Below are 27,426 nucleotides of genomic sequence, written 5' to 3'. Positions count from 1 at the left end.
TGTTAAAATGCTTATAGAATTGTAGGATGTCACAACCAAATATTAAGATTACCATTGTATTTACAAAAAATATTTAGAGAAATCTTATAAGTTTTTATTTGTACGATAAATTCGAAGAACGTAGCAAATTACAAAATCAAAATTTTGATAAAATCGTGAAGCCCTGTTCAAATAGCTTTTACCTGTACTACTCACCCCTACAATAACTCAATTTTCATTGTCATTAAAAAGTTCAGTATCTAGTTATTGCAAACAAACCAATTTCTATTCAACAAAAACCTCTTTTGTTAGTCGAAAATATTATTTACAATTTTAAAATCAACATCAATAATGATTAAATTTGCACAAGTATTTAACACAATACAATAATAATTTTATACATACATACAATAGCAATATAAATAATTTTAAATTATATGAGGAAAAATTGTTATGTCCTCCAAAATTTGGTCCATTTAGGAAATTTATTTTTTAGATGTTAAACAACTAAAACATTTTCACATATCCAAATGAAAATTATTGTTAAAAAAATTGAAAAAAAAAAAAAACACAATTGACCTATTAATATCCTTTTTTTTTTAAATAAAAATGGCCAAATCAAACATATTATCCTTGTATACAATGCATTATAAATATGCATAATATTTTGTAAAATATATTTTTGGAATTATTTCAAAATTTTTACAATTTATTTCACATTATTATGTAATGTTAAATAATGAAATTTTCAGCAAAAAAAAAAAAAAATAACAAAATTGTGAGATAAAAAGGAAAAATTTTTGTGTCATTTTCATTAACCACAAAATGACCAGTAGTGTTGTATACCTTTGAGGTTTCTTTATTTTATTACAATAGCAAAAAGAATATTGTTGTTTTTATTTATACAAGTAGTATGAAAAATCTTTTGTTGTTGACCATAAATATGTATGTAAAATGCAATGATAGGATTTCTGATTCATATTTGTGTTTAATATTTACCATGTAAATATGTATAAAAGAATGCGATTGCTCTGGCAAAATTGTTTTCATAAAATTTAATTCTTATTTTAATATATGAATATGCATTTACGGTTACAGTACGTTAAAAGCTGAAAATGGTATATATAACCTATAGAAGTGAGATAAAAAAATTCTCTATTAGATGAAACGTGCTCTTTCTTTTAATTTTTTACTCGGACAGGGGCTCTTATAGACTTCTTACTTTAGGCTTTACTACACGATACAGTTATACCTATAGACCTACAATACTTGATAAATCGCAGTGCTACATTTACGTCAAGCTGATAACCATACATAGAGTATACCCGTGGATTACCGAAACATGTAAACCACAAGCGAGAAACCGCATTGCTTTCGCATAATCGATGTTCACTAGTTGTATAACTTTATTTATTTATTTAAAAGCCATTTTATTAATTTTTTTTTAATTTCTTCCCCGTACAATTTTTTTGAACATACTGTGAATTCAAATACATTATTTATTTGTTTTTGTAATTCATACATACTTATATTATACACTATTCATATATGAATATAAGTATGTAAGTTTTTATTTTTTCAATACAGTAGCATAATATAGTTATGGTTAGTAGTTAGGAACCAACAATATCAATATAATGATAAGGTGTTGAATGATTAAGTCAAAAGTTTTTGCTTTATCATTAATATTATTTTGTACCTATGAGAGTCTCGAGTGTAATGGGTTTTAAATATCTATATAATTGGTCCCAGTATTCTATTTTAACTATGATGTATTACAGATGTTCATATAAAAATTATAAAATCAAATAATATTTTCAAGTATAATTATTGTTATATTGAAATTATAATGGATATTTCTGTGGTAGCAAGCAAAATAAACAAAAAATACTAAATCCAGATTTTTGAATTTATTTCATATTGAAATTTTTTATTGTTCAGTCTGTGTTCTGGTTAAACTAGTTGCATCACCACGATTTGCTTTGATGTTATATATAGAAAAATCTGGAATTAGTAACTATTTTTCGAAATCATAAAGTAAAGCTTCATTCATTTTTTTCAAATTAATTCTGCAATTAATCTTAAAATCAAAATTAAAATTTGAAAATTTTTCATTGCAGTGTAAATTTCATTACCATTTCGTACTTAAGTTCTAAAATCTTAAATAATATAAAAAAATTATTTTTTTTTCTTGAAACAAGCAGAAATACTAAACAATTAACTCGGAATATAATTTTTCATATTAAGAGTTTTTTTCTTGAGACCACAGGTTTTTTGTTTTGTATTTTAAATTATATGCACACTATTATGTATACCATTGTATACTATGGTTTTTGTTTAGTTTATACAAAAGATATGAGAGATGAGTGCATTTTATAGTATACTCATACAAAAAGATCATTATTTTCATTAAATGGAATTCAAAAAAAATTATTAGTTTCAATTATGGTTGGTTTTTGGTGTGATAAATTTCATAGAATATATTTTATAATATCATTTTATTTTTATAATACATAACGTAATAATGATAATAATTTATGTGCATAACATAAGTAGGCATGCATTGTATATTGCGCATATATGGAATAGCGACATTTTGGTTGAAATAGTTTTGCATACTCTAAAAGACGTCTGGCGGGAATGTGAAGATATTGCGGAGGTGGAAGATGTGAAACATGTTCTTTGTGCTTGTTCGTTCCTGATGTGGAAAAAGAAGCTCATCCTGAGGCTTTTTATGATGGCTGGCAGGACCTGTCGGGCGAATTTTTTGAGGTGGACTTTGAGATTCATCAAGGCGATTAATCGGTTCCGGTAGATGGCTTATTTGATTGGCTTAGATGATTGGGGATTATATTACGTGGAGGTTTTGGGGTGTTAATTTGAGGGTTATGTCAGGTCTTTTTGTTGGTGTAGTGATTGGCGTACATGGGCGAGAGAGTCCCCCTCAGTTACGAATGCAACAAAACGGAATGCAACAAAAATTTATATTTGATACACGTGCTGAACTATAAGGGAAATTAGACAAAATTGCCGAAGCCAACATTAGAAACTTTAAATAAATCAATCCGCAAATCTAGTTTAAAAATATTTAAAATTAAATTTAAGTCCTGATTCTGAATGAATAATTTGATTTTTGTTCGGTTTTCAAATTTGGTTTTCTACACCACTTTTTATAAACAATTTTAAGACGGTAACTAAACAAAATTTTAAAAAATAATATTTTTAAATCTTAAAGTATTTTTTAAACATTCATCTCAATTTCACTTAAACATAAATGAAATTTAAAAAATTTTTTCATTACAATCAAATATAAAATAATTAATTCTTATTTAATTTTTAATTAATTTTCTTATAGGATGCAGAACCATACAAAATGAATAGCGGGGCAAAAAGTGAAGCAAGATTACCAGCAGTTTATAGAGCACATCATAATGCCAGAATATTATGTGTTATGGAACATCCAACATTGAAAAGTCGATTAAATGCATCAATTCTATTAGATGTTCAATGTAAGTATTTCTATAGATATAAATACAGTTGCATAAATAAAATGGATATATACATATATAGGTATCCACCCACCTGCATAAAATTATTTTTAAAATGATTGAAAGTTGACATACGTGCACGTCATACATAGCGTTTACGACCTTCTAAAATTTTCTTTTAATAAAAAGAAATTCGGTTTTTTTTTTTGATATTGTTGTCGTTGTTGTAAAAGAGATAAATTATAATTATTTCTCTTATATTCAAAGATTCTTTATCAAAGGACCTTCATACAAATTACATACATACAAACATACATGAAAACGTCTTATAAGCCAACAATTTTGTACGTAAAACGTAAAAGAAAAAGCTGTCAAAAATAAAATTTTTAAATGTTTTATAATTTTCTTTAAAAAGGAATTTTATTTTTTTTTTTCGTTTTGTTTTCTTATTTTTTAGTTGTTTTACAATTCAATGCTGCATAAGAAACCGAGTTTTAATTTTTTTTTTCTTTCCATACATCAACATTATAGGTTAAAAGCTTTCCTTTGAGATGATTGAAAAATGTTTTCTTTCGTATATTTTTTCTTTAACTGATAAGTAGAGAGAAAATATTTTTCTGCTTATTGATGTCTCAGAAGAAGAAGATTAAAGAAATGTTTTATTTTTTTTTCCAATTTTTTTTAATTTTACATTTTTTTTTTTGATTTTTGTTTTCACATAAAATGTTTTGGAAAAATTTATTGCATTTGCATCGTCATCCTTTAAAATATGGCAAAAATATTATGCCGTAAGTGAAATTGCAAAATTTGTTTAAATTTTTTTAAATAAATTTGAAAATTTCAATATACTATGGGATATAGTGGACAATTGTATGTAGCAATCAATGTAAACAAAAACAAATACTTAGTAATCATGTGAATTACAGTATAAGCAATGTAGAGAACATTTCGTCGGCAATTTCTTCATGCCTCTGTAGCTCAGTTGGTAGAGCGTCCGCCTAGAAAGCGGTAGGTCACTGGTTCGAGTCCAGTTCGAGGAGAAAAATTTTTTTAATGAATTTTTCTGCCTTTAACTCGTTCCTTTGATTACGTCATCCATCTGTTCTGCAGTTGCATGAAGAAATTTCCATTAAGATTAATAAGTTTATTTATTTTCTAAAAAAATTGTTATTGGAATTATTAGTTAAAATGCCGGCCGAAATTATTAATTATATAAAATCTTAATTCTAAAATAAATAGCTAGTACGATTGATGACTGATTCCAAATTCCAGAGAAAATTTATTGTTTTTAATTTTTATAATAATTTATAACATTATATATGAGTATATGTGAGTGTACAGCAATCATGAGATTTTATAAAAAAATTCTCTCAAAAAATGTAGTGGTTGTAAAAAATAAAAAAATTTTCATACGTAATATTTTATATTATATTCATAGTGAACAGGTATTGTAAATTTAAATTAGATTAATTGCTGACACAAGATGAAGATCTAATTTATAATCATTAAAGCTGTTTATAACAGGATAGTTCAACTTGTTTTTATATAAAATCGATAATACGTGTGTCCATTCCCCTTAATCATTGCTTCTTAGGATTCTTAAAGGATATTGGTATAGTGTTAATAAAATTAAATTGACGGAACAGACATTAAAAAAATTTATGTAAGAATATAAAAAATGACTGAAACCGTTTAATATTATGCAATTTTTATTATGTTTATCTTGTTGACATTATGCTGATTTCTAAGAAAACATCTTTTTGTAATATTATTCTTTATTTTTGTACATGCATACGCATATACATACTTGTATACATAATCCATCTATATATAGATGATATGAAATGCTTTATAATAAATGCATATACATACATACAAACTATATAAGAAACTGATATTTTTCTGGAAGAATAAGCACAGTGCATCATTTTGTATTTTTTTCTTTCTTCATTTTTATAAGTTTACTAATCCCTTTAGGGGAATGATATTTTATAAAAGTTGCTTTTCAATGAATTTTAGTTTAGTCAACATTTTTTTATTTTTTTTTTTTGTTTTAATAATTTTTTGACTTCTTTATTCTTCTTTTACTTTTCTAAGCGTATATAAAAATATTTTATTGAAATTCATATTATAATTTAATATTAAGAAGTCATTTTAAAATTTCAATTGAATTCTTTTTTAGCACTTTTCCAAAAATTTTTTGAAAAAAAGTGCTTATTAGTTTCACTCTGTCCGTCCGTCCGTCCGTCCGTCTGTCAGTGTGTCTGTTTACAAAACTTCTACATTCTTAAAGATAGAAAGCTGAAATTTAATACGTGCATAAATCTTTACTAGAAACTTATTTTCGTAGAACAAAATTTTTACCTACCTCCCCCCCTATAGAAGTTATACCCCCCCAAAGCCACAAAAATGGCCCATTTTAACTATTTGTTTCAAGAAACCATAAGCATTTTTGAAATTTTGCAAACGCAGAAAGGCAGCGGCTTGCTTTCCCTAGCGCGGTATACTACTTTAGAAAAACAAAATGGCCGTTCAAATTTACCGTTATCTAAAGTCCTTTTTTTCCAAATTTTTGATGTCGTTTTTCTCCTATACCCCAGCCTGCAGAAGCTTGAAATTTAAGGGGCTTTTAGACATTAACAAATAGTTCATTTCGTTAGAAGAAAATTTTTTTCCATCTCCACCCCCTCTCAAGTTATCGCCTCTTGAAATTCGTAAAATTTGAATTTTTGACACCTTATATTTCCGAAACCGCAAGCTTTTTCAAATTTCTATAAACGCAAAAAGCTAGCGGTAAATTCCATGACATTAAAAAATATAATTATTTTCCTTAAATCACACAATTAACCCTTAAAATCGAGCTTTATGTTAACCCCTCTTTATATTAATTTTTATCTATTTCAAAGACTGCATAAATCGTTCATCCTAAATATATGCAATCCTAGAAATAGTTTCGTTTATGAATGAAAATAATTTTAATAGTTTGGTGGATATACATAGATTGTTTTTAAAAGTAGTATTTTCACTTGTTGAAGGGAAAAGTGCTACAATACAAACCATTGGTTTGACCCAACTTTATTAGTTTCAATCAATAATTTGTTGTATGTAAGAAATATGTGAACTGTTTTTCATTCGCAGTTAACAATTTCTCATTATTGAAGATGAATGAACTTATACTCTTCATTATAGATAAATTAAATAATGTATTAGGGTTTAAAAAAATTTTTTTTTAGTTAAAACTTGTTTGACTAGGATAAATTATAGTCTTTAAAGATCAGTATTTTTTCCTTCCTTTTAATTCATGGAGTTTTGTAGTTCGTTCCTGTAAAATATTTCAATTGCATCTTACTACGATGAAAAGAATTTTCTGAAATTTCTTGCAAATGGTTTTAAATATTTTAGATTAAGAAGAACTCTTTTTGATTTTCATTTACTGTGAAATTTTCAAAGATTGAACGAATTGAAAGCTGTAAAATGAAAATTTTCGTGCGAAAATTAAGAGTTTGGAGAACGTTGATGCAAAATACTAAATAAAGCAATTGAAATGCTTTAACAAAATTTAATATTCAAATTAAATAATATTTATTGCTATTTTTTAGAAAATTTCATTAAAAATTTTTGTGCGAAAATTTTACATATAAAATTATTTTATTGTTTTGGTAAGCATAACATAAAAGAAGAACTTTGCTTTTGTTTATTTGAAAATTTAAAAAATTTTTTGTCTTTAAGACGATGATCAAGTTACGTTAGTAAGATAGTCTAAGAATAATTAAAGAATTTTAAGAAAAATTTTAATTCAGGAGAAATTTTACAAAGCACAAAGAACATACTCTTTAACATTTATAGTGTTGTTAATAATAAAAATTCAATTACAAACTATCAAATCTATTGGAATACGATCCGATAGGAAGCATTATTTGTAAAAGCAAATTTTGGTATCAATATAACTACAATTTTGGAAATATCGAATTCCAAAAATATTCCATATAATTTTCAAATGAAAAATTAAATTTAAAAACTTAAAGACAATTTTTACCTATTAAAAATTTTCAATATTTTCAAATAACTAAATTAAATTATCTATACTAATATAAATTAAACAATTGTGTGAATAAAGAAACTATTGATGTTATAGACTTCCCTCAAATACTTTAAAATTGTTGTAAAACTTCTATCAAATTTTTTAGAAAAATCGGTGAAAAAAAACCGAAAATTCCAATGAATACTTCCTATACAAACAAAAATGAAAACCCTTTACATTACATCAAATTTTTAGAGAAAAGGTGGAGAGCAAAAAAATTCCAAATGTTTCCTTTTCATGTAAAAACTATAAAAAATTTGAAGACGAAAAGAAAAAATAAATAATTTTTTTTTTTCATTTTTCAGAACTGTAGTAGCTATTTCAATCTTTGACAACAAAATTCTTTCTTTGATGTTCTCTACAACTATTTGTTAATTTATTGCTTCGTTATAAGCAGTATATATAGGAATGATGATCATGGTTAACGTATTCTTCAAATTAATAAAAAAAAAAATAGGAAATGTTTTCAATAAAACTGAAAAACTCGAAGAAAAAAAATTATAGTTTTCAGCTTTAAAAAAAAAAAATTCTTTTTTAATTTTTTTTTTTCGTAATAACTGGAAAAGGGAGTTATTTGGGATGTAAAAATACATGTAGAATAAAGAAAGTTGCAATTTAAACGAACGAAGAAGATAGCAAACTGAAGAAGATATAAAACTGAAGCTATTTGAAGTTCTGTTTTTACTCCGTTCTAGCAAATTGCATTTAACTGATGCATATAGACTCAAATTAAAAAAAAAAAAAAAGAAAATTTTTTTAAATCCTAATTAAAAACAGAAAAGAAATGCAACAAAAATATTGCCAAAACAATTAATATTTGTAGGAAAATAAAAAAAAAAATTCAAAGAAAAAATTATACTGCTTCACATTTCGGTGATGCATTGCAATTAATTGCAGTAGTAGACGATCATATTGCATGCTCTGACTTCAAAAATTAAAAGTATATTGTTAAAGAGAAAATAAAAAAAATATTAAAATATCATATTAAATTTGGCAGTGGTTCTTAAATGGTCCTTAAATTCTATCTATGAAATTCCGAAACAAATTTGAAGAATAATTTTTATTCAATTTATCAACTTATAAGTGTTTGAACAACATATAAATCTTAGAACATAAAAGTTCTTTGCTGTTTGAATGATATGAAATGCAATTTTAATGTATTCTCCGCAATACGAATTGGTATAGTGTTAGAAATCAAATCAGCGACAGCCAAATAATTATACCCGTACGAACGTAATGTTCGAAGGGACTCTTTCTAGTAGCAGCTTGGCCATATCTTAGAAAATATTGAAAACACAGTTCTGAAATTTTGCATAAATTAATATGGAAATACGGCACCTTAAAGTCATAGTCTAACCTATAGTCAGCTATGGCATATTTATTTGCACATAGGATAACAAATTCGTGCGGATATTACAGAGCTGACACGGTCAACTCTATTTTTTCCCGTTTTTCTTGTTTTTGAGATAAGATTTATAAAAAAAAACTAAATTAGAGCAATTTGGTTTTATTTATTTATTTACTGCAAAAAGCCGAAAATTTGACTCTAACGTCGTTATTAATAGTTAATTAAAATCAATTCTATTATGGTTTTTTAATATCCAGTTGTGACTAGAAGAGTGAATTAATTTTCGCCTCAATTATAAGCAATTTATAGATTTCTAATTTATTTTCAATCAAAATGATTCAAATTGAATATTAAATCCTTTTATTTTAAATTTATTTTTTACTCAAAAAATTAATTATTTTAGATTGAGGCGAAATTGAAACTGAACTTATAGAACTGTATTAAATTATTTTTAAAATTTTCAATACAGTTTTCGAACTACTGTAGACAGACTCAGAAATTTTTTCATATTATAATACATAATTATCATTTTTGTTTTTCTCTTACTTCTCCTTTATGTATACAATATGTTTGATTCATAATTAGGTTGTTGAAAGGAAACGGAAATAATATGTAAGAATTTTCTACAAATTTCCTCTTATAAAAATTTCTTGAATCTTAAATCAGTTTTTGGTATCCAAAAAAAACCAAGAGTGTAAAAGAAATGAATGATATTTTTACTAGAGATTTTTAATTGTAGCTAATTAGAAATTCAAATGATAAAGAATTTTTCTTTCAAAAAATAAAAAAAAAAAAATTAAGGAAAAGAAATAAGATGTTTTTTTTTTCTTTTAACAAATTTTATTTTTGGAGAAAACATTAAAAATGAAATTTCTGGTTTTGATTTTAAGAGAAATTATTTATTTTTAAATGCTTGTAATTTCAATTCCCTTTTTTTTTTGTTCATTTAAAAATTTTATATTTTAGCATATTTTTAATAATTAAGATATGATTTATGCTCTGTTTATATTTCCCTTTTGGTATAAAGTATATATGTATGTATGTAGGAAACAAAAAACGATGATTCGCATTATATATTTAATGAACAATAATTTAAAAAATAAGAAATAGAAAAAAAGGATTTTTTTTTTTAATTATGAAAGAAAATAAAAATAATTTCTTCTTTATAAAGTTTCATTATGTTTCATTATTCTTGACATTACAAAATTATAAAATGCATTTTACACAGAAAAAAAAATTTCAGTGCAAGCAAACGAAAATTTCGACAAACAAGAATTTTTTTTTTCTAAAATTTTATCCGTGGCAAATAAATTTTTTTTTAAACTTTAGTAAAAATTTTCTTTTAATTTGTCTTGAATATTTAAAAATTGCATAAACACTTTTTCCTTAATTTATACTTAATTGATTTACTTGATTTATGGTTGCAGAAAATCAAAATTAAATTCTCAGTTTCTTTAAAATTTTATAATATTGTTGTGGTAAAAGTTTTCTGATGATTATTTGGAACGAAATAAATCTGTTTAATTGCCATAATGGAACCAGAATGTTTCAAAATACATTGTCATTGCAAACACGCACTTCATAATCGAAAATTAGAGTACTTTTGAATATTTTTAAAAGTATTGTCTAATTTTTAATAAAAATTAATACTTAAGAAGAATGCAAAAAAAACTGTACCATTTCTTATTTATTTAGAAATCAGAGACATAGATAATGGCTGAATTCAAGTAACTTTTATCGTTTTTCCTTGAAAACGAAAAATTTTTTTCATGTAAATTGTTTAATTTCTTTTAAAAAATAAATTTTTCTAAAAATTAAAACATTAAAAAATTTTGCTTTTTTGCAAACAATTTGTAAGAGAAGTTTTAGAATATTTCTTTCTGTGTATAGCCTATTAAAATGATATCTAATACTGATACGGAAAAAGGTTTTTGAAAGAAAGTTATAACTGGTCTGAAATAATTTCGATTTTAAAATATAGACATTTTTTTTAAATTTTAAATGTGATTACTTATTCTAATTGTTATATTAGTAATACCTTGTTATGGGCTAGGTCGTAGCACTTAGCACTTTTTCTTATTTGAAAAACTGAGTTTTCTTTATAAGAAAAATTTAACTTCAAGATCAAAAGGAATTTTTCATACATGCATTTAAATTTTTAATTTTACATAAATTACTCTATTCTAGGTAGCAATAATGAAATTTGATATCCCCATCCCTAATAATAATTACAGTAATACAACTTAAAATAGCGGTCAGATTTTATACCTCTTTTCTTATACGAATTGTATTTTTTTTTACTTTAACAAATTGATTTCGTGTGCGTACATACAATCTATACGGAGACTCAAGGAAGGGTAGGGCTCGGGACAGTGGTAATTCGTCACCCTATCAGCATAGTGATGTACCGCGTGGTGCACCCTATATCAATTGTTCACGTTCTGGTTCACTACAAGGTGTTCCAGCTAAATTCAACTTTCCTTTTTTTTTTTGCAGTCGCACTAAATTTTTTTTCTTTTTTGTATCAACATGTGCATGATTTTCTTTTCTGGTTATGATATGTAGCAATTGGTGGTAGTCTAATAATTCCTTTTAACCCACCAGATGCACACTAGAGTAGCTGGTGGCCGATGCCCCAAACAGTGGCGGACCACATGCTTTGTCAATTCGTTCTCAACAACATCAGGTAACTAGTTCATCATAACCTGATTATGACAAACGACAAATATACTTAAAATATAAAATTCAAGCAGAAAGTGTTGACTCATTACATGAGATTTTAGAATTTTAATTAAACTATATTGGAAAAAGCTTATAACAATTTTCATGAACCTATTTTATATGATTTTGCATGCTCTGACTTTAAAAATACTTGATTGTATTGCAAATTTTTGATTATTGAATATGAATGCGGCTGAACTTATCCACATAATATAAGAGTCTAATTGCATTGTTTTTAATTGTTTTATAGCCATTGAAAATTTTAAAAGTTTTTAATTGTTTTATAGCCATTGATAAATTTTTAGAAAAATAAGAATCGAATTTTAATAAAAGTAACATTAAAAATCCAAATTTGAACGAAATTTAAAATTAAAGGGCCATAAAATTTTTAAAATTTTCAAAACGTAAAATAATTTTTGCAGCTCGTCAATCAAATTTACCTGAATTTCTTAAAAAATCTCTTCATTTGTTAAGATTACATTTATATTCCACATTTTCTTTTTTTTAAATTATCCCTTTTACAAAATATCCTTAAAGTCTATTTTATTACAATGTAAATAAGAAAAAAAATAAAGGAAAAACATTAAAAACACGTAGATAGAAAAATTTTAAAAAATTCTTGTCTTGTCAGCTTTTATTATATATGAGATTTTCATTCTACATTATATTGCCATTTTCTTAAATCTCAGATTAGTGCAACAGAATTTCAAAACTTCCTGTTATCTATCCCTTCCTTCTTCTTAATATTTTTTTATTTTTTTCTTGTAAATATCGGGATAATACTCTACATTAGTATATATACATTTTATATTATATTTTACATTATAAATATTGTAACACACTAACATATATGCTATAAATGTTAGAGATACACTTAATAACATAAAGTGTATATGATGCTTGTACTAAAACGTATCCACATATGAATATATATAGTATAAACTTGTTTTTAGCTTAAGCGAGAAAAATTTCAATAGTCATTAAAAAATCGTTAAAGAAATCAACATGGAAAAATTTTCTACGGAAAATGAGACGAATCGATCGGAAGAATGTGATATTTAATTTTATTTTTTTCTTCTCTTTTATTTTTTTTAAATAATGAGAATATGTCGATATTTTTTACATTATAATATTATATAAATATATTATAATAATAATCTACATATTATAGAACGGTTAAACAGTTGTGAAACAGTATGTGTGTTTTTAATGTACATGGTGATTCATTAAAATAAAAGAATGAATAAAATTGAAATAAATGAAATCAATCGTAATTTTAAGTTGTTTTAAAATTTAATGAATCAAACAAATTCGAATTCTTGCTCTTATATTAAAACTTACTTTTTACTTTAATTATCTCTATAAGCCCAGAGCTTTCCACTTTCTTATATATTTAAATTTGGCATTAATTTCACCTTGCCATTTCAAACAACTTGAAAGAAGTAGGAATGGCTTCAAAGAAAACGGGGAAACGAAATGTTTAATTTTCAACACACATGATTTTAGTCATGCTGCGTCAGTATTTTAAGTTAATTCTCATGTCTTAGAACTTCAATTTTTAATTAAATATATGGAAGCTTAAATTCTCTACTGTTTTATAGAATACAGCTGGAATTGGAATTATTTTATATGACATCAGTCATACAAAACACGCTATCGCAATGAAGTTAACGTCACAGTTTCAGTTGGTGATTAATTAGGTTGGTGTACATTTAAAATTTAAGTAAATGCGAAGAGTGATTTCGTTTTTATGGTTAATGTATATTGAGATTTCATGAACCACTCATTGAAACATAATTTTCTTAGATACATACATACATATACATATATTTACCTTTATTATATAAAATATAATATATACGTACAAATATGTGTGCGTGTGTGTGCATAAATAGGAACATGTTTTTTAATTTTAAAAAAAAAAAAACATTCTAGCATATCATTTCACTTTATATTCCGTTTTTATCGTAAAAGAAATGCTATCAAATGAGGGCATACATTTACATTCATTTATATACATATATGGGTAGATCTATTTCTCTGTAACAACATAAATGTATAATATTGTGTAGGAAGTAATAAAAAATTTTCAAAGTGTCATGTGAAATCGTGTATCGTAATGAAGTTATCGTTTTTTTTTTTTGTCAAATTCGACACAATCTTACTTTAAAAATTCATAAGTTGTATATAGTTAAAATGTACTTTATATAGTATATTTATATATTATGTAAATATTGAATTTAGATGTGCGTATATACACTATATAGGTATAATATTTAGTTTATCACTAGTATACAATCATATATATTTACCAATATGACATTGTGATAATTAAGATTTCAAAATATTATAGCACACAAATTTAAATTAAACTTCCTTTCCCTGACACGAATTTGCTGATTTTGTTTTTGTTAACATAACACAAATATACATACATATTGATAGGTATATTATAATATACATATGTATAAATTTATAGCTTAAATAAATTAAATTAAATATAAAATAATTTTAAGTTCTAAATTTAATGTCACAATTCCCTTGCTGTAAAAATTGATAAAAAAGCTATAGACAGCCAGTGAAATAAAATATAAATTTCCTGATTTTAGAGAATTTCTTATTCTAGATTTTTCTTGTAAGTCTCTCTAAGGATTCTTTTCTCTTTCTAAAACTGGGATACAAAATTTCAAGTTATAGCTAATGCTGCCAATTGATAATCATTAAATTTCCCAAAAAAACAAACTAAAATTTCCTGAGCCGTAATTTCCCGCAATCTAATATATGGTAGGGCAGAAATGCTTCCGCCTTTGCAAGAAAGGGAAATATTTGATTAAAAAACTAAAATTTCCCAGAAATTCATACTTTATTTACATACTAAAATGAAAACATTTTATAGAAAATTTAATAAATTTAAAATTGTATATTCCAAAAATTTCCCAAAATTACAATTTCCCGATTTGTTTCCGCAAGATGGCTTAATTTCCCGCACTGATCTACTGCGGGAATTCACGAGATCATACTGATCATAGTTGAAAATGATTATATGCGATAACAGAAATTTCAATTTGTTAGGAAATTCAGGTACTTCAATATTATAATAGTGCATAAACATGCATTTAAACTGTATTTGATCATATTATCATTGTTTTTCTACAAAATTTATTAATCACCGAGCGCATTGCATACAATAAGGCACATGATGACGTCAACTTTGAATGTCGAATTTTTTGTGGGAACGCATTTCAGCATTCGTAAATAAACTCTTTTTGGCGAGATGTCAGTGTGTCGGTGTTTAAAATTGAAAGGAAGTATTTAAAAGGCATTTTCATAATCTTCTGTACTACTTTCACTGAACTAGGCAATACACATTATACAATCGGTTATGTGCTGACCACATCAGATTTTGATTTAAAATATTTTTTCTAAATTTTTCAAAACGATTCTAAATTTGAAAAAAAAAGTATTTCAAAGAGCTAGATGAAATCTAATAAAAAAATATAAAATTTAATTTTCTGAAAATTTTATAGATATTTTCCGGGAAAATGAAAATTTTTTTTACGAACTTTTCTACCTAAATAATAATGTTCTAGCATTACTAAGTAATTTGTTTAAAAAAGAAAATTTAATTTTTTATTTTTAACAATTGCTCCACTTTAAATTTAACAAACAATATTCCACAAAAATTATTGTTTCCTTATAAAAGAATTTGTTAAACTCACCACAGGACTACAAAACTACAAAAAAAGGAAAAATAAAATAATTTATAACTAAAAAACTAACTTTTTTTTCCAGGCTTCCAACTAAAACAATGTAATAACAAAAAAAAAAAAATCAAACAAAAAAAAATGGAAATTTCTGAAGAACCTACTTCATAATAAAAATCACGGATTATTTTCACTTGGAACTTTACTATTTTTCTTTTTTTTTTTTATTTTTTTTAGAAAACTTTATGTTCCGCAGTGCATACTTTTGAGGCTAGAGAAGTTAACTTATAATATAGAACAAAGAAAAAACTGAATAAGGAAAATAAGTAAAAAATATACAAAAACAAAAAAAAAATAAAAATGAAAAGCTTAACAATGAAAACTAAACTTTTGTCCTTTTTGATCCTTATTCTATTTATAAAATTTATCCTTGTTAAAAATACAAAAGTGAAACTATGTATAACACAAAAATTCACTCAAAACAAGGATAAAGGTTTTTGGTTTTTTTTAGTTTGTTGGAGAATGATTGAAGAATATTTCATTTTTTTTTTTTTCATATTCGAGCCCTTGAACTGTAAACCCTATTTTATATTATTGTAATAGGTACTTTTGTTTCAATTGTATGTTATTGATCAACGAAGCACTTGTATATAGTTAGCGGAACTTTATATAAAACTCTGATAAAGTTATAGGCTAAAATAATATTTTATGCAAAATGGTAATATCAAAGAAAAATATGGTAGTCTACATTATTTAGAAATGCAAGTCTAACGTAAACTTGACTTATTCAACAATACAATTTTAATTGCTTTTAAAATTTAATTGCAATATTCCTGTACATAACTTCAATTGAATAAGATAAAGTTTCTGTTATAGATCGGTATAGAACTTCAAACTTTGAATAATCTCATAAATTTTTACATTGCGGTATGTGATTGTAAATGTATTATAAACTTGGGTCTTCGCATAATATTTACTTTGTTATTATATTAAAACTTATAACAAATTAGCAAGTCATGTTTCAGTAAAGCATAGTTAATTTTTCTAAATTTTTCATCATACGAAATTAAAAGATCACCTCTTGTTAGTTTAGACTTCGTATTTTCACCTAAAGTGTTAAAATTAATAATGCCTATATTAAGTTTTTTTCGGTATTGATTGCAATATTTTTGAGCTCCAATAAAATGTCTGCGAACACTGTATTAGAAAAATTGATAAAATTTTACTAAAAGCCAATATTTTTTTCTGTGCAACAAGAATTTGCCGGTATTGTCTAAATTTTTTCGTAAAAATTAGAAAAAATACTTGTTTCCTTTCTTTTTGAGTTTCCTTTTAAATAATATACAGAGTGTCTGGCATTAAAGTACACTGCTATAAAACCATTTTATAGGCTGTCATGAGTAAATAAAACTTTAGTATAGAGACAATGTTCACAGCTCAATATGTAGGTTCAGAGTTACAAGGGCCTGAAGTCAATCTCAATTGATTTTTTTATTTTTTGAAATTTTAAGCATAAATCTGTTGCTATGCGAAATAGGCAAATTATTATAAATATTATTTGAAGTCTAAGTGAAGTGAAAATCTCTTAAAGGACGAACACTTATTTCATGAATTTTACATAATTCGTTTCATATACAAAGGATTTAATGGAAAATGGATTTGAAAAATTTAATGGATTTATGCGCTAGACTAGATTCTAAACTGGAAATAATTTTTCTATTCCATAGACTCAATTAAATTCTTTAAATGCAAAATAAAATTATATTTTAAAATTAGATGCTTTCTTGTAATTTTTTTAAAAACATTCAAATTTTTTTTTTTACTGGATGACAAGCTTTTATAGTTTATTACTTAAATTACATTATTAAGCCCGTAATATACGTAAAATTCTCTATATCTTAAATTAACTTTGATTTTTAAATTTTTTTCCATTTCCTCTTTTTGCTTCTTGTATTTTTAATGTTTGGTTTTTAATATTCTATATAAAATCCGTTTGAAAAATAAAATAACAACCCAAAATACCAAAAATAAAAAAAAAAATATTTGGTCATTTTCTAAGGCTTAAGAAATTTTTTGAGAGTATCTAAGATTTAAGAGATCATCATAGCAATTTTTAGCATTTTATTATTATAGAGTATGTATATCAATAGATACACACATAAACTCTCATATTTTGTGCCTTACATCACGTTACATGCAATAATATATAGGTTCCTACATCCTTCATCTTTTTTGGGAAAAAAAAACGATACAACAGAAAAAAAAAACGTGTAAAATTTACGTGATTTTCTAAACATGATTTCTAAAAACAAAAAAAAATTATTATAAAAGAAAATGAAGAAAATAAAAAAGTTTCAAGGATTTTTGAACTTTTCGCTCTCTTTTCTTCTGTTCTTATTTTGTTATTTTTCTTAGTTGATATTGTGCTGTTGTTATTGTTTATATAAAAACATATCCTTTTTGTTTTTTGTTTTTTTTCTTTGTTTTTTAATGGCAACTTTGTTCTTTCATGTTTTTGTCTTTTACGTGATTTGCCATTCAAAAAATCATTTGTTTTATTTTTTGTTTTTTTTTTAGAAAATTTTGATTTTATATTTTTTTATATTCTTGTTATTATGGTGAAATCCTTGCTGTCAATTTATGATGTGAAAGATGTCTTGCATATTATGTTAAAATAATTCCTTGTTATTTTTCAAAATATTTTTCTATTGTATAATAAACAGGAGGAAATCTCAAACTATATTTTCCGGTTAACTTTTAGTTTGTAATTATTATTTATTATTTGAATATTTTGATTTATTTACATTATAATGTTATGATATTGGAGATTGTTCAACATAAATATTGTAAATTTATTATCGTATAATGTTGTATAATAAGATCACGTCACTTGTATAAATTATATTACTCTTGTACTCGTATTATATTGTGTCTATTTAAAAAAAATTTAAATTTCAACTAAAAATAATATTTATTTCAACTTTTAATATAAGAAGACTTTTAAGTTAAGAATTGCGTCTTAAACGATTCACTTGAATTTTGATAAGTTTTTTATACATTTTAAGTATGAAACATTGTTTGAGCTATAATTAAAAAACTATTTTTCAAAAACGTTTAGTATCTTCAATTCTTGTTAAAATTCAACTAGATTTTAAAGAGCGAGTCTTGAAAATTGTTTCTGTAAAATAATAAATTCTCTACATGTCTATAATTAAAATATTAAAGAAGAGAGAAAGTTCAATTGATATATTTGGAATTTACAAATTACGATCATTACGGCTACATCATAGAGCGTTCTCTGTAAAGAGAAGAATTCTAAAAAAAAAAAGGAAAGTCATATGCTCTTATGAGTATAAAAGTTTTATATTGGACTACATAAACAACTCGTACCATAACTTTGATTTAATTACGTATTGATTGTTAGAATTTTTTTTAAAATTGTTAGAATATTTTGTTATATTTTAGGAATTACTACAATTTCCGTTAACAAATCACTTATCTCTTGTTGTAGTCTTACTCTATAGATTCAAAAATATATAAACATAAAAAAGAAATTATAGTTTAGTAAATATTAGAAAATTATAGAAATTATAAAATTAGAAAATTTTTTCAAATTTGCTGTTAATTCTTAAAAAAATTAGTGCCAAAATATCGTATTTCGTACAATTTATTAAACAATATACGATGTTACAATAAAATGAAGCTTATATCCCAAATTTTTAGGAAATCTTACATTTCTTTTGGAATTTTCAGGTAGCCCACAGTACAACATACTATTTTATACCCGATAATTGAACTGAATCAAACTTTTCTCTTGTAATTTTATATTTTATTATTTAGAAAAAGCAAATCTATGTTGTTTCCTAGATTTTTAAATTTTTTTTTTTGTATTTTTTGTTATTCCTGCTTCAAGAAGAACTTTCGATGATATTATTTTGCGTTTTCTACCACATTTCACTCTATACGTTCTTGGAATACGTACATACGTATAGTTGCTATTCGATGATGGATCTGAGGATTTTGTCTAAAAACATTTTGTATGATTACTTCTTCTTCTTTTTTATTTTTCCTTAATGTTTTTTAAAGATAACTCATAAAAAATTTTGAAAATATAAAAAAAAAAATAATGAAAAATTCAACATTCAATTCACATGTAGGATTTTGTTTGTAAAAAAAAAAATAAAAAAAAAAATGAAACAAAACGGGAAAAAAAAGGACTTTGAGAAGAAAATATCTCTAGAGAAATAAAAATTTTATAATTTGATTTATATTTGAATCAAAATTATAATGGGATAGAGAAAAGCCAGTCACGAAATTTTCTTCTTCTCCTTCTTCTGTTCTATATATTTTCATATTTTTTTTTAATATACCTATACCGTAAATTATGTTTTATACAGAGTGTAACGTGAAAAATTATCTAAACCTCATAGTTTACCATCATGAAAAAATAGTATGAGTGTAAAGCTAAATTTGAGTAAATTAAATAGGGAACATTAATCAAATATACCATTTTCTTTCATTAAAGTGCTGCACGGCGTTGCATAATAGTACTTTGATTACACGATTTAATCTAGTATTTAATTTCAGTTAAATTAACGATGATGTTAGATTAAATCGTGGCATCTGGGGTAACATTTTTTTTTTAAATTTCGAAAATTTCTCGCTTTAAATCATTTTACCAATTTTTATTAGTTATTGTAACTTAATTTCTGTAAAACTACTCTGTATAACGTAACGGTTTGAAATGAAAAAATTCGTATTTAGGTAAGATTGTTTCTTGTAATAAGATTGAATGAATATTTCATTAATATTTTGAATTGAAAAGACCTATTACACATAAAATTTTTGAAAACATTAGGTACAAAACGAAAAATTTAGAACAAATTTTTTACTTATTAACTATTTATTTAAATTGGGGGGTGAAATATTGGAATTTCACCTTTTGAGCTGCAAAAATATTGAAGTCTTGCCAAAATATCAACTGTGGTAAATATTTTTAAACATGATAGTATTAATATAGGCACATAAATCATATTCCGAAATTTATTTGAATTGTAAATAATGGATGACTCTGTACCAATTCAAAGGACCTATTTATAAATGTGGGTACTTATATATATACATATTGCCAACATTTTTTTTTTGAAAGTTGAATGATTTCCTTATGTTTGTTTCTTAGAAATTTGTATTTAAGGTTTTCTTATTATTTTATAAATAAAAAAGAATTATTATAATATAATTTAAAAAACATATACATATATGATATATGTACAATATATTATGTGTTATACAAATCATAATAATCGATATGTATCTACTCTTCACATGTATATAATAATATGTTTGTAAAATATTTGTATTGTTTTTGTTTTTCTTATCAATATATAAATTATTTATCAAAACGTGTCAATCTTTCTTCTCATGGTTAAAATTGTAAAAAAGTGTGAAAATTTGATAGGATTCCAATTCTAGAATAATATTAAAATTTGTTCAAAAATTACATATATACTATTATATACTTATACAATATAATACACAATATAATAAAGCTTACAATTTCGTACGTATCATATGGGGAATGGGAGGGTTTTCAGTGAAAAAAAATGTTGATGTAAAAATTATTTATCATTATTCAAATGATTTTGGAATTTGGGATCAAAAAAATATTACAATTTAATTGCAAAAACAAAATAGAATCAAAATTGAGAGAACCTATTAAAAATCAAAGATTCGGATAAATAAAATAAGAAATTTAGATTTTCATTCAAGTATCGCAATTATTTTTTTCCTCGATTGGCACGTAATAAATTTGAATTTCTTTTTAAAGAAAAAAACTCTTATGCATAAATCTTTAATTTTCTGCAAAAATATTTGTACTTCAATTACTAAAATTACATTAAGATAAAATTTTTTGACAGCACAATTGATTTAACTATAAAATGAATTTTGTTTTATTCAACTAGATTATAGACAAAACCAATATTTAAGAAAATTCATGTAACTCATAAGGCGATTCGTACAAATAATAAGCGGTATAAGCGAGGCTATAATACTATGCTTATTATAAACTTAGATAAACGCGAATAAACTTGTATGGAATCAATATATAGTCTGGGTAGTCTGGTAGACCACAATAGAATTTAATTCATTGATTTCTCTTTCAAAATTAGTGTAAACAAGTATATGTAAATTTTATTTTTTGTTATTAGTGTATTATAAGAATTTGAACGGTGTTTCGCAGAAATACCCAAAAGAAATTATAGCTTTAAAGTCGTTTTGGGATCTACCAGATCTCAGTGTGAGTAATTTGTAAGAGATTTGAGTTTTTTTTTTCATTGTAAACTTATAAAGAAAAATAAAAATTTTTTTGTCCCAAATTTGCTTTTTGTCCTAAGAAAGACGGTAAGAAAACTTCCTTCTCGTGTAAATGTGCAAATTGTGCTTCAACTTCGGCCATTGCTCTGATAAATAATGAATTAATAATAATGACTTTGAATATGAAACAGGTTGATATCCAGGCTAGAGTTAATTTTTTTTAGAAATTTAGGTTTAAGCAAAAAAAAAACACATGATTTGAGTTTTTCAAATTTTTTATTTTTTTTGTTATTATTGGTTTAATTTAATGAATTTCGAACTAATTTTTATTTTTTTAATATTTAATAATTTAAAGAAAATTAACTTACTATGTATTCTAAAGTAAAAAAAAACCTAAATTAGTACAAAAATATTTTATTTTTTAAACATTTTTACGATATTACACATCGAGATTTTCAAAAAATCTTTTCCCTAAATTTCTTTTTAAACAAATTGTTGTTACTCTTGTTTGAATTATTTAAATAGGTTTTCTTTCACGCACTTATATTGAATACCAACTTAATAAATAAATCAAAATATAGACGATAGACCTAGTACGTATTAAATTATTGTAAAATTGTTATTACATTATGTATGTATAAGTATATTATGTATAGATTAACTTAATCTCAAATTTGCATTTCTTGCATTAAAAAAAATAAACAAGAGACACAAAAAATAATAAAATATACCAACCTATCAGCAAAATTTACGTGACAATGGTTACTCCAGACGGCATTATGAGTATTTTTTTTTGTACCATAAGTTCTTTCTTCTTATAGCGCATTTTTATGAAAATATAAACAAAATGTTCTTATTTGTTTAAATGTCTTTGTATGCCAAAAAAATGCGAGTTTCTTGTTATATTGGAAAACGGCATAAGCAAGCATCGCCACAATTACAAAAGGTCTGTAACAGTCTGAGATTTAAGCCACTGCTAAACATTAATTAACAATTTCATTTGAGTAATATTACTTTTTATCTTCTCCAAATTCTTCCGAGCTTTCGTTTGTGAAAATTACGAAAATTTCGGTTTTCGACGCCTTATATTTTTGAAACTGTAGGCATTTCTAAAATTTTAAAAAAGCCCTAGAGTTATAAAAAAATTGCTGACATCAAAACCTTATTTATTTATTTTAATTCAATTGTAGTTATAGTCATCGACTACGACCATTTTGTGAATATTTATTATACCCGTACGAACGTATGTTCGAAGGGTATACTAAATTTGCCTTACCGTTTGTAACGCTAAGAAATAACGGTGTTAGATATAGACTCAAGTGTATGTTTTTGATCAGCGTCAAATTCTAAGTTGATTTAGCTTTGTCTGTCCGTCCGTCCGTCCGTCCGAACGATAACTCAAAAACTAATTTAGCTAAGTCCACCAAATTTTCACAAATGATTTATTGTAGTAAGTGCCAGAACCCTATTTAAATTGGACATGATCGGGGTACCGGTTCGGGTAGCTGCCATACAACTTCAAAATTTATTTGGCTATATCTCAGAAACTATAAAAGTTATGATATTGAAATTTCACATAAACGAATATATTAGTAGGGCCAATGTGTCGCATAAAAGTCGTTGAAATTACTTGGCTCCTTCTGGTACCTGCCATACAACTACAAAAGTTATTTGGCTATATCTCAGAAACTATAAGAGCTGTGATATTGAAATGTCACACAAATGAATATATTAGTAGGGCCAATGTGTCACATAAAAGTCGTTGAAATTACTTGGCTCCTTCTGGTACCTGTCATACAACTTCAAAAGTTATTTGGCTACATCTCAGAAACTATAAAAGCTGTGATATTGAGATTTCACACAAGTGAATATATTAGTAGGGCCGATGTGTCTCGTAAAAGTCGTTGAAATTACTTGGCTCCTTCTGGTACCTGCCATACAACTTCAAAAGTTATTTGACTATATTTCAGAAACTATTAAAGCTATGGTATTGAAATTTCACACAAACGAATATATTAGTAGGGCCAATGTGTCTCATAAAAGTCGTTGAAATTACTTGGCTCCTTCTTGTACCTGCCATACAACTTCAAAAGTTATTTGACTATATCTCAGAAACTATAAAAGCTGTGATATTGAGATTTCACACAAGTGAATATATTAGTAGGGCCGATGTGCTTGATAAAATTCGCTAAAATTTCTTGGCTCTTTCTGGTAGGTGCCATACAACATCAATAGTTGTTTGGCACAACCAGTATTTTGAATAACACATAGTACTGAAATTTTGCATAAATTAATATGGTATGCCCCATAGTTAGTTATGGCACATTAGTTAGTCTCGCATAGGATAACAAATTCGTACGGGTATCACAGAGTTGACAAGGTCAACTCTATTTTTTTTCTCGTTTTAATTGTTCTTCGCTTGTTTAACTGAGAAAATGTGCTTTTTTACAAATCATTGGAATCATCTGCGTTTATATTTATTTTTAGTTTTCTGTACAGGGCGGGTGTCCTGTAATATAAAGAAAAAATATTTAATATTTTTTTCAAAACAGAAAAAAGAATAATGTTTCAACTGGTGCTTTTACTTAATGTTGGTGTCTCCTGTATTTTTTATTGGCAGTCAAAAAAAAAAAAGAAAAGCAAGCTACAAAACGAAAAAAAAAGTAGATGATTCCATAAAAAAGAGACACAAAAATACAAATTTCTTTTCTAAAGGTGAAAATTCTCGCCTCAAGGCAATAAAAAAAATTATAAACAACAAAAAACTTGCAAAAAAGAAAAAAAAAAGTAAAATCATCTCATCTTAAATTGATACTAAAGCTTTTAAAGGATAATCTGTCAATTTTACTCCGGTAATAAGATTTCAGGCTATAAGAAAGTAAGAAGGTACAGAAAAAATGAAAAAATAAGCAAAAAAAGAAGAAAAACCTTAAAGAAAATGAAGGCTTTTCACCTGGATTTTTTTATGTTTTCTTCCTTTTTTTTCTGTTTTTTGTTTTGTTTTTTTTTTTTTGTAGATTTACCTAACGCTGTTATGTCTCTGTCTCTGTTTTCTATTATATGAGAATATTTTGCTTACACACAAAAAATAAAAGAAAATCTAATATTAGTATAAAAAAAAATAGTAAGAAGAAGAAAAAAATTAGAACATGAAAACAACGAGTGTCATTTATGTCTGGATGAATAAAGGTTAAAAACATGGTAATAATCGCACCTTTTTTATGTCGCAAATATGAAAAGCAAAAAAAATTGTCATAAATAATAAAAGTAAGAAAAAAAAACAAAATCTTTATTTTTCCACAATTACGCCTTCATACCATCCATAATGATCAAAGTGTTCAATATTAAAAAAGGTGAATCAATATCAATATTGAAAGAAAAGGTTATAGTAGTTAGGTTTAGGTTCTAACGAATTTTTTTTAACATTATTATGAATAAAAATCAAATCAAATGAAAATTATTAAGATTATTTAATAAAAATCATAATTTTTTTTTGTACCTGTTCAATTGTTTGCATAATGTGCATTGGTTGTGGTGGGTTAATGGTAATATGAATGAAAATCATAAAGCGGTATATACGGTTTCGAAATGTGGTAAGAGGATTTTTGGGATTTGCTAAATATTTTTCTAAAAACTAAGATTTGTCTGATTATTCATGATTTTTCATTATTATACTACTATTATTGGCATATTTCATGTATGAACAAAACATTCTGTGCTCGTAACTTTATTTGTTTAAAATTTGTAAAGCGTTTAAAAAGCGCAGAGCTCTCTCGATGAAGTAATGAAGAGTATGATGAAATGTGCAATGCTTTTAATTTATTTTTTTCATAATATTTTTGCTCTTGTTTCTTATATAGAAATTCTATAATGTTCATTAAATTTCTATTAATTATTAATAATGAAAAATATTTTTCTATATTATAAAATAATTTTCTATATTTTTTTTTTTTAATTTTAGATACACCATCATTTGCAATATCAAGGACACCAGGTTTTGGTTATCCATTACGTGAAGGTATGGAAGTTTCTTTAAAATGTGATGTCGATTCAAATCCGGCTAGTACACCAAGATGGCAAAAGGATGATGGTGATCCACCGGTAAGTTAAAAAAAAATATAAATATTATGTGTTAGGTTGCGTCGTGATATTAAATATCAAATTTATAGTGATAAAGGATGTTGCGAAGATTCCTATTGAATTCAGTAGCTTTGATCACCAACTAAGATTGTCCAAAAGTCATATAAATTAATACAAAACAAATTGTTTTTATTAATTTCAATCCCCAATGTTTGTCTAATTTCAATATTTTAGTTACTCTCTTAGGTGGTCCTTTTGATATTTTGGACTATTAATATAATTATGTAAATTTTCGACATAAATTATAAACTTTTCAAATTTTCACATCAACCACTTAAAATAATACCCATTTTATATAGAAAATTTTAAGTTAGTGTATTTGGCGGTTAATGCCCGCTGAAAGGTCTTGTATCACTTTTCTAATATTTCATATTGAAATTTTATAACTTTATTTTTGATTTTTATGAAAATTAATAAAACAACAAAAATAAAACTAAAAATATTGTATTTGAATATTTTTTCACATATACATATTCAAACCATCAAAATTAAAAAAATTTTCATTATATTTTAAGTTTCGACTTACTTTTAAAAACTTTTACGATTTTTGCATTTTATTCTCATTTTTATACCCGCACGAACGTATATTCGAAGGGCATACTAGATTTACCTTTCCGTTTGTAATGCTAAGAAATAATGGTCTGAAACGTAAGTGTATGTTTTTTTATCAATGTCGAACTTACATTCGATTTGAACATGTCGGTCCGTCTGTTCGCCGGTCCCAATGATAACTCAAAAACTAATTCAGCTAAGCTTATCAAATTTTCGTCCGTCCCAACGATAACTCAAAAAGTAATTGAACTAAGTTCATCAAATTTTCACAAACGATTTATTGTAGTAAGTGCCAGAACCCTATTTAAATTGGACATGATCGGGGTACCAGTTCGGGTAGCTGCCATACAACTTCAAAATTTATTTGTCTATATCTCAGAAACTATAAAAGCTATGGTATCGAAATTACTTGGCTCCTTCTTGTACCTGCCACACAACTTCAAAAGTTATTTGGCTATATCTCAGAATCTATAAAAACTGTAATATTGATATTTTACACAAGCGAATATATTAGTAGGACCGATGTGCTTGATAAAATTCGTTAAAATTTCTTGGCTCTTTCTGGTAGCTGCACACACAGTATTTTGAAAAACCCATAGTACTGAAATACTTTTGCATAAATTAATACGGTTATACGGCAACTTAAAGTCATTGTCTGTCCCATAGTTAGTTATGGCTTATTTATTCGCACATAGGATAACAAATTCGTACGGGTATCACAGAGTTGACAAGGTCAACTCTATTTTTTCTCGTTTTTTTCTAAAATTTATTTCAGTCTCTTTTATTTTTCATTTTATATTTTATAAAATTTTTGTATAATTGTAAATAATTTTTAATGAAAAATATTATTAAAATATACAAAATATATTTCAAATAAAATTATAGTTTCTGATAAAGAATTCATGAAAGCAAAAAATATTTAAGAGAGAGAGAGAAAAAAAAACAAAAAAAGTTTCTCATTTCATCTTTTGAATTTCGGATAAAATATTTTGTATTTTCGCGAATAGCATATTAACGCATCCATAAACGCTACTTTATTAATAATTTATTTAAAAGGAATACGAAAAAAAAACAACAACAACGGTTTATAATTTTGAA

At 25.2% G+C, this 27,426-nt stretch overlaps 1 protein-coding gene across 1 annotated transcript in view; it reads left to right on the top strand.

Annotated features, from left to right (window-relative positions):
- LOC129612601 (putative uncharacterized protein DDB_G0282133) overlaps nt 1-27,426 on the top strand; it is a 207,478-nt gene that overhangs the window by 60,245 nt on the left and 119,807 nt on the right. Inside the window, exons 4-5 of the mRNA XM_055526290.1 lie at nt 3,335-3,488; nt 25,598-25,737. Of these exons, the coding sequence (XP_055382265.1) occupies nt 3,335-3,488; nt 25,598-25,737 (294 nt within the window). The remainder of the gene's footprint in view (nt 1-3,334; nt 3,489-25,597; nt 25,738-27,426) is intronic.

Source organism: Condylostylus longicornis, unplaced genomic scaffold (assembly GCF_029603195.1).
Source record: "Condylostylus longicornis isolate FDR11 unplaced genomic scaffold, ASM2960319v2 ptg000075l, whole genome shotgun sequence".
Classification (NCBI taxonomy): Eukaryota; Metazoa; Arthropoda; class Insecta; order Diptera; family Dolichopodidae; genus Condylostylus; species Condylostylus longicornis.
Note: the sequence above shows the minus strand (reverse complement) of the source record. Positions and strands in the feature narration are given on the sequence as shown.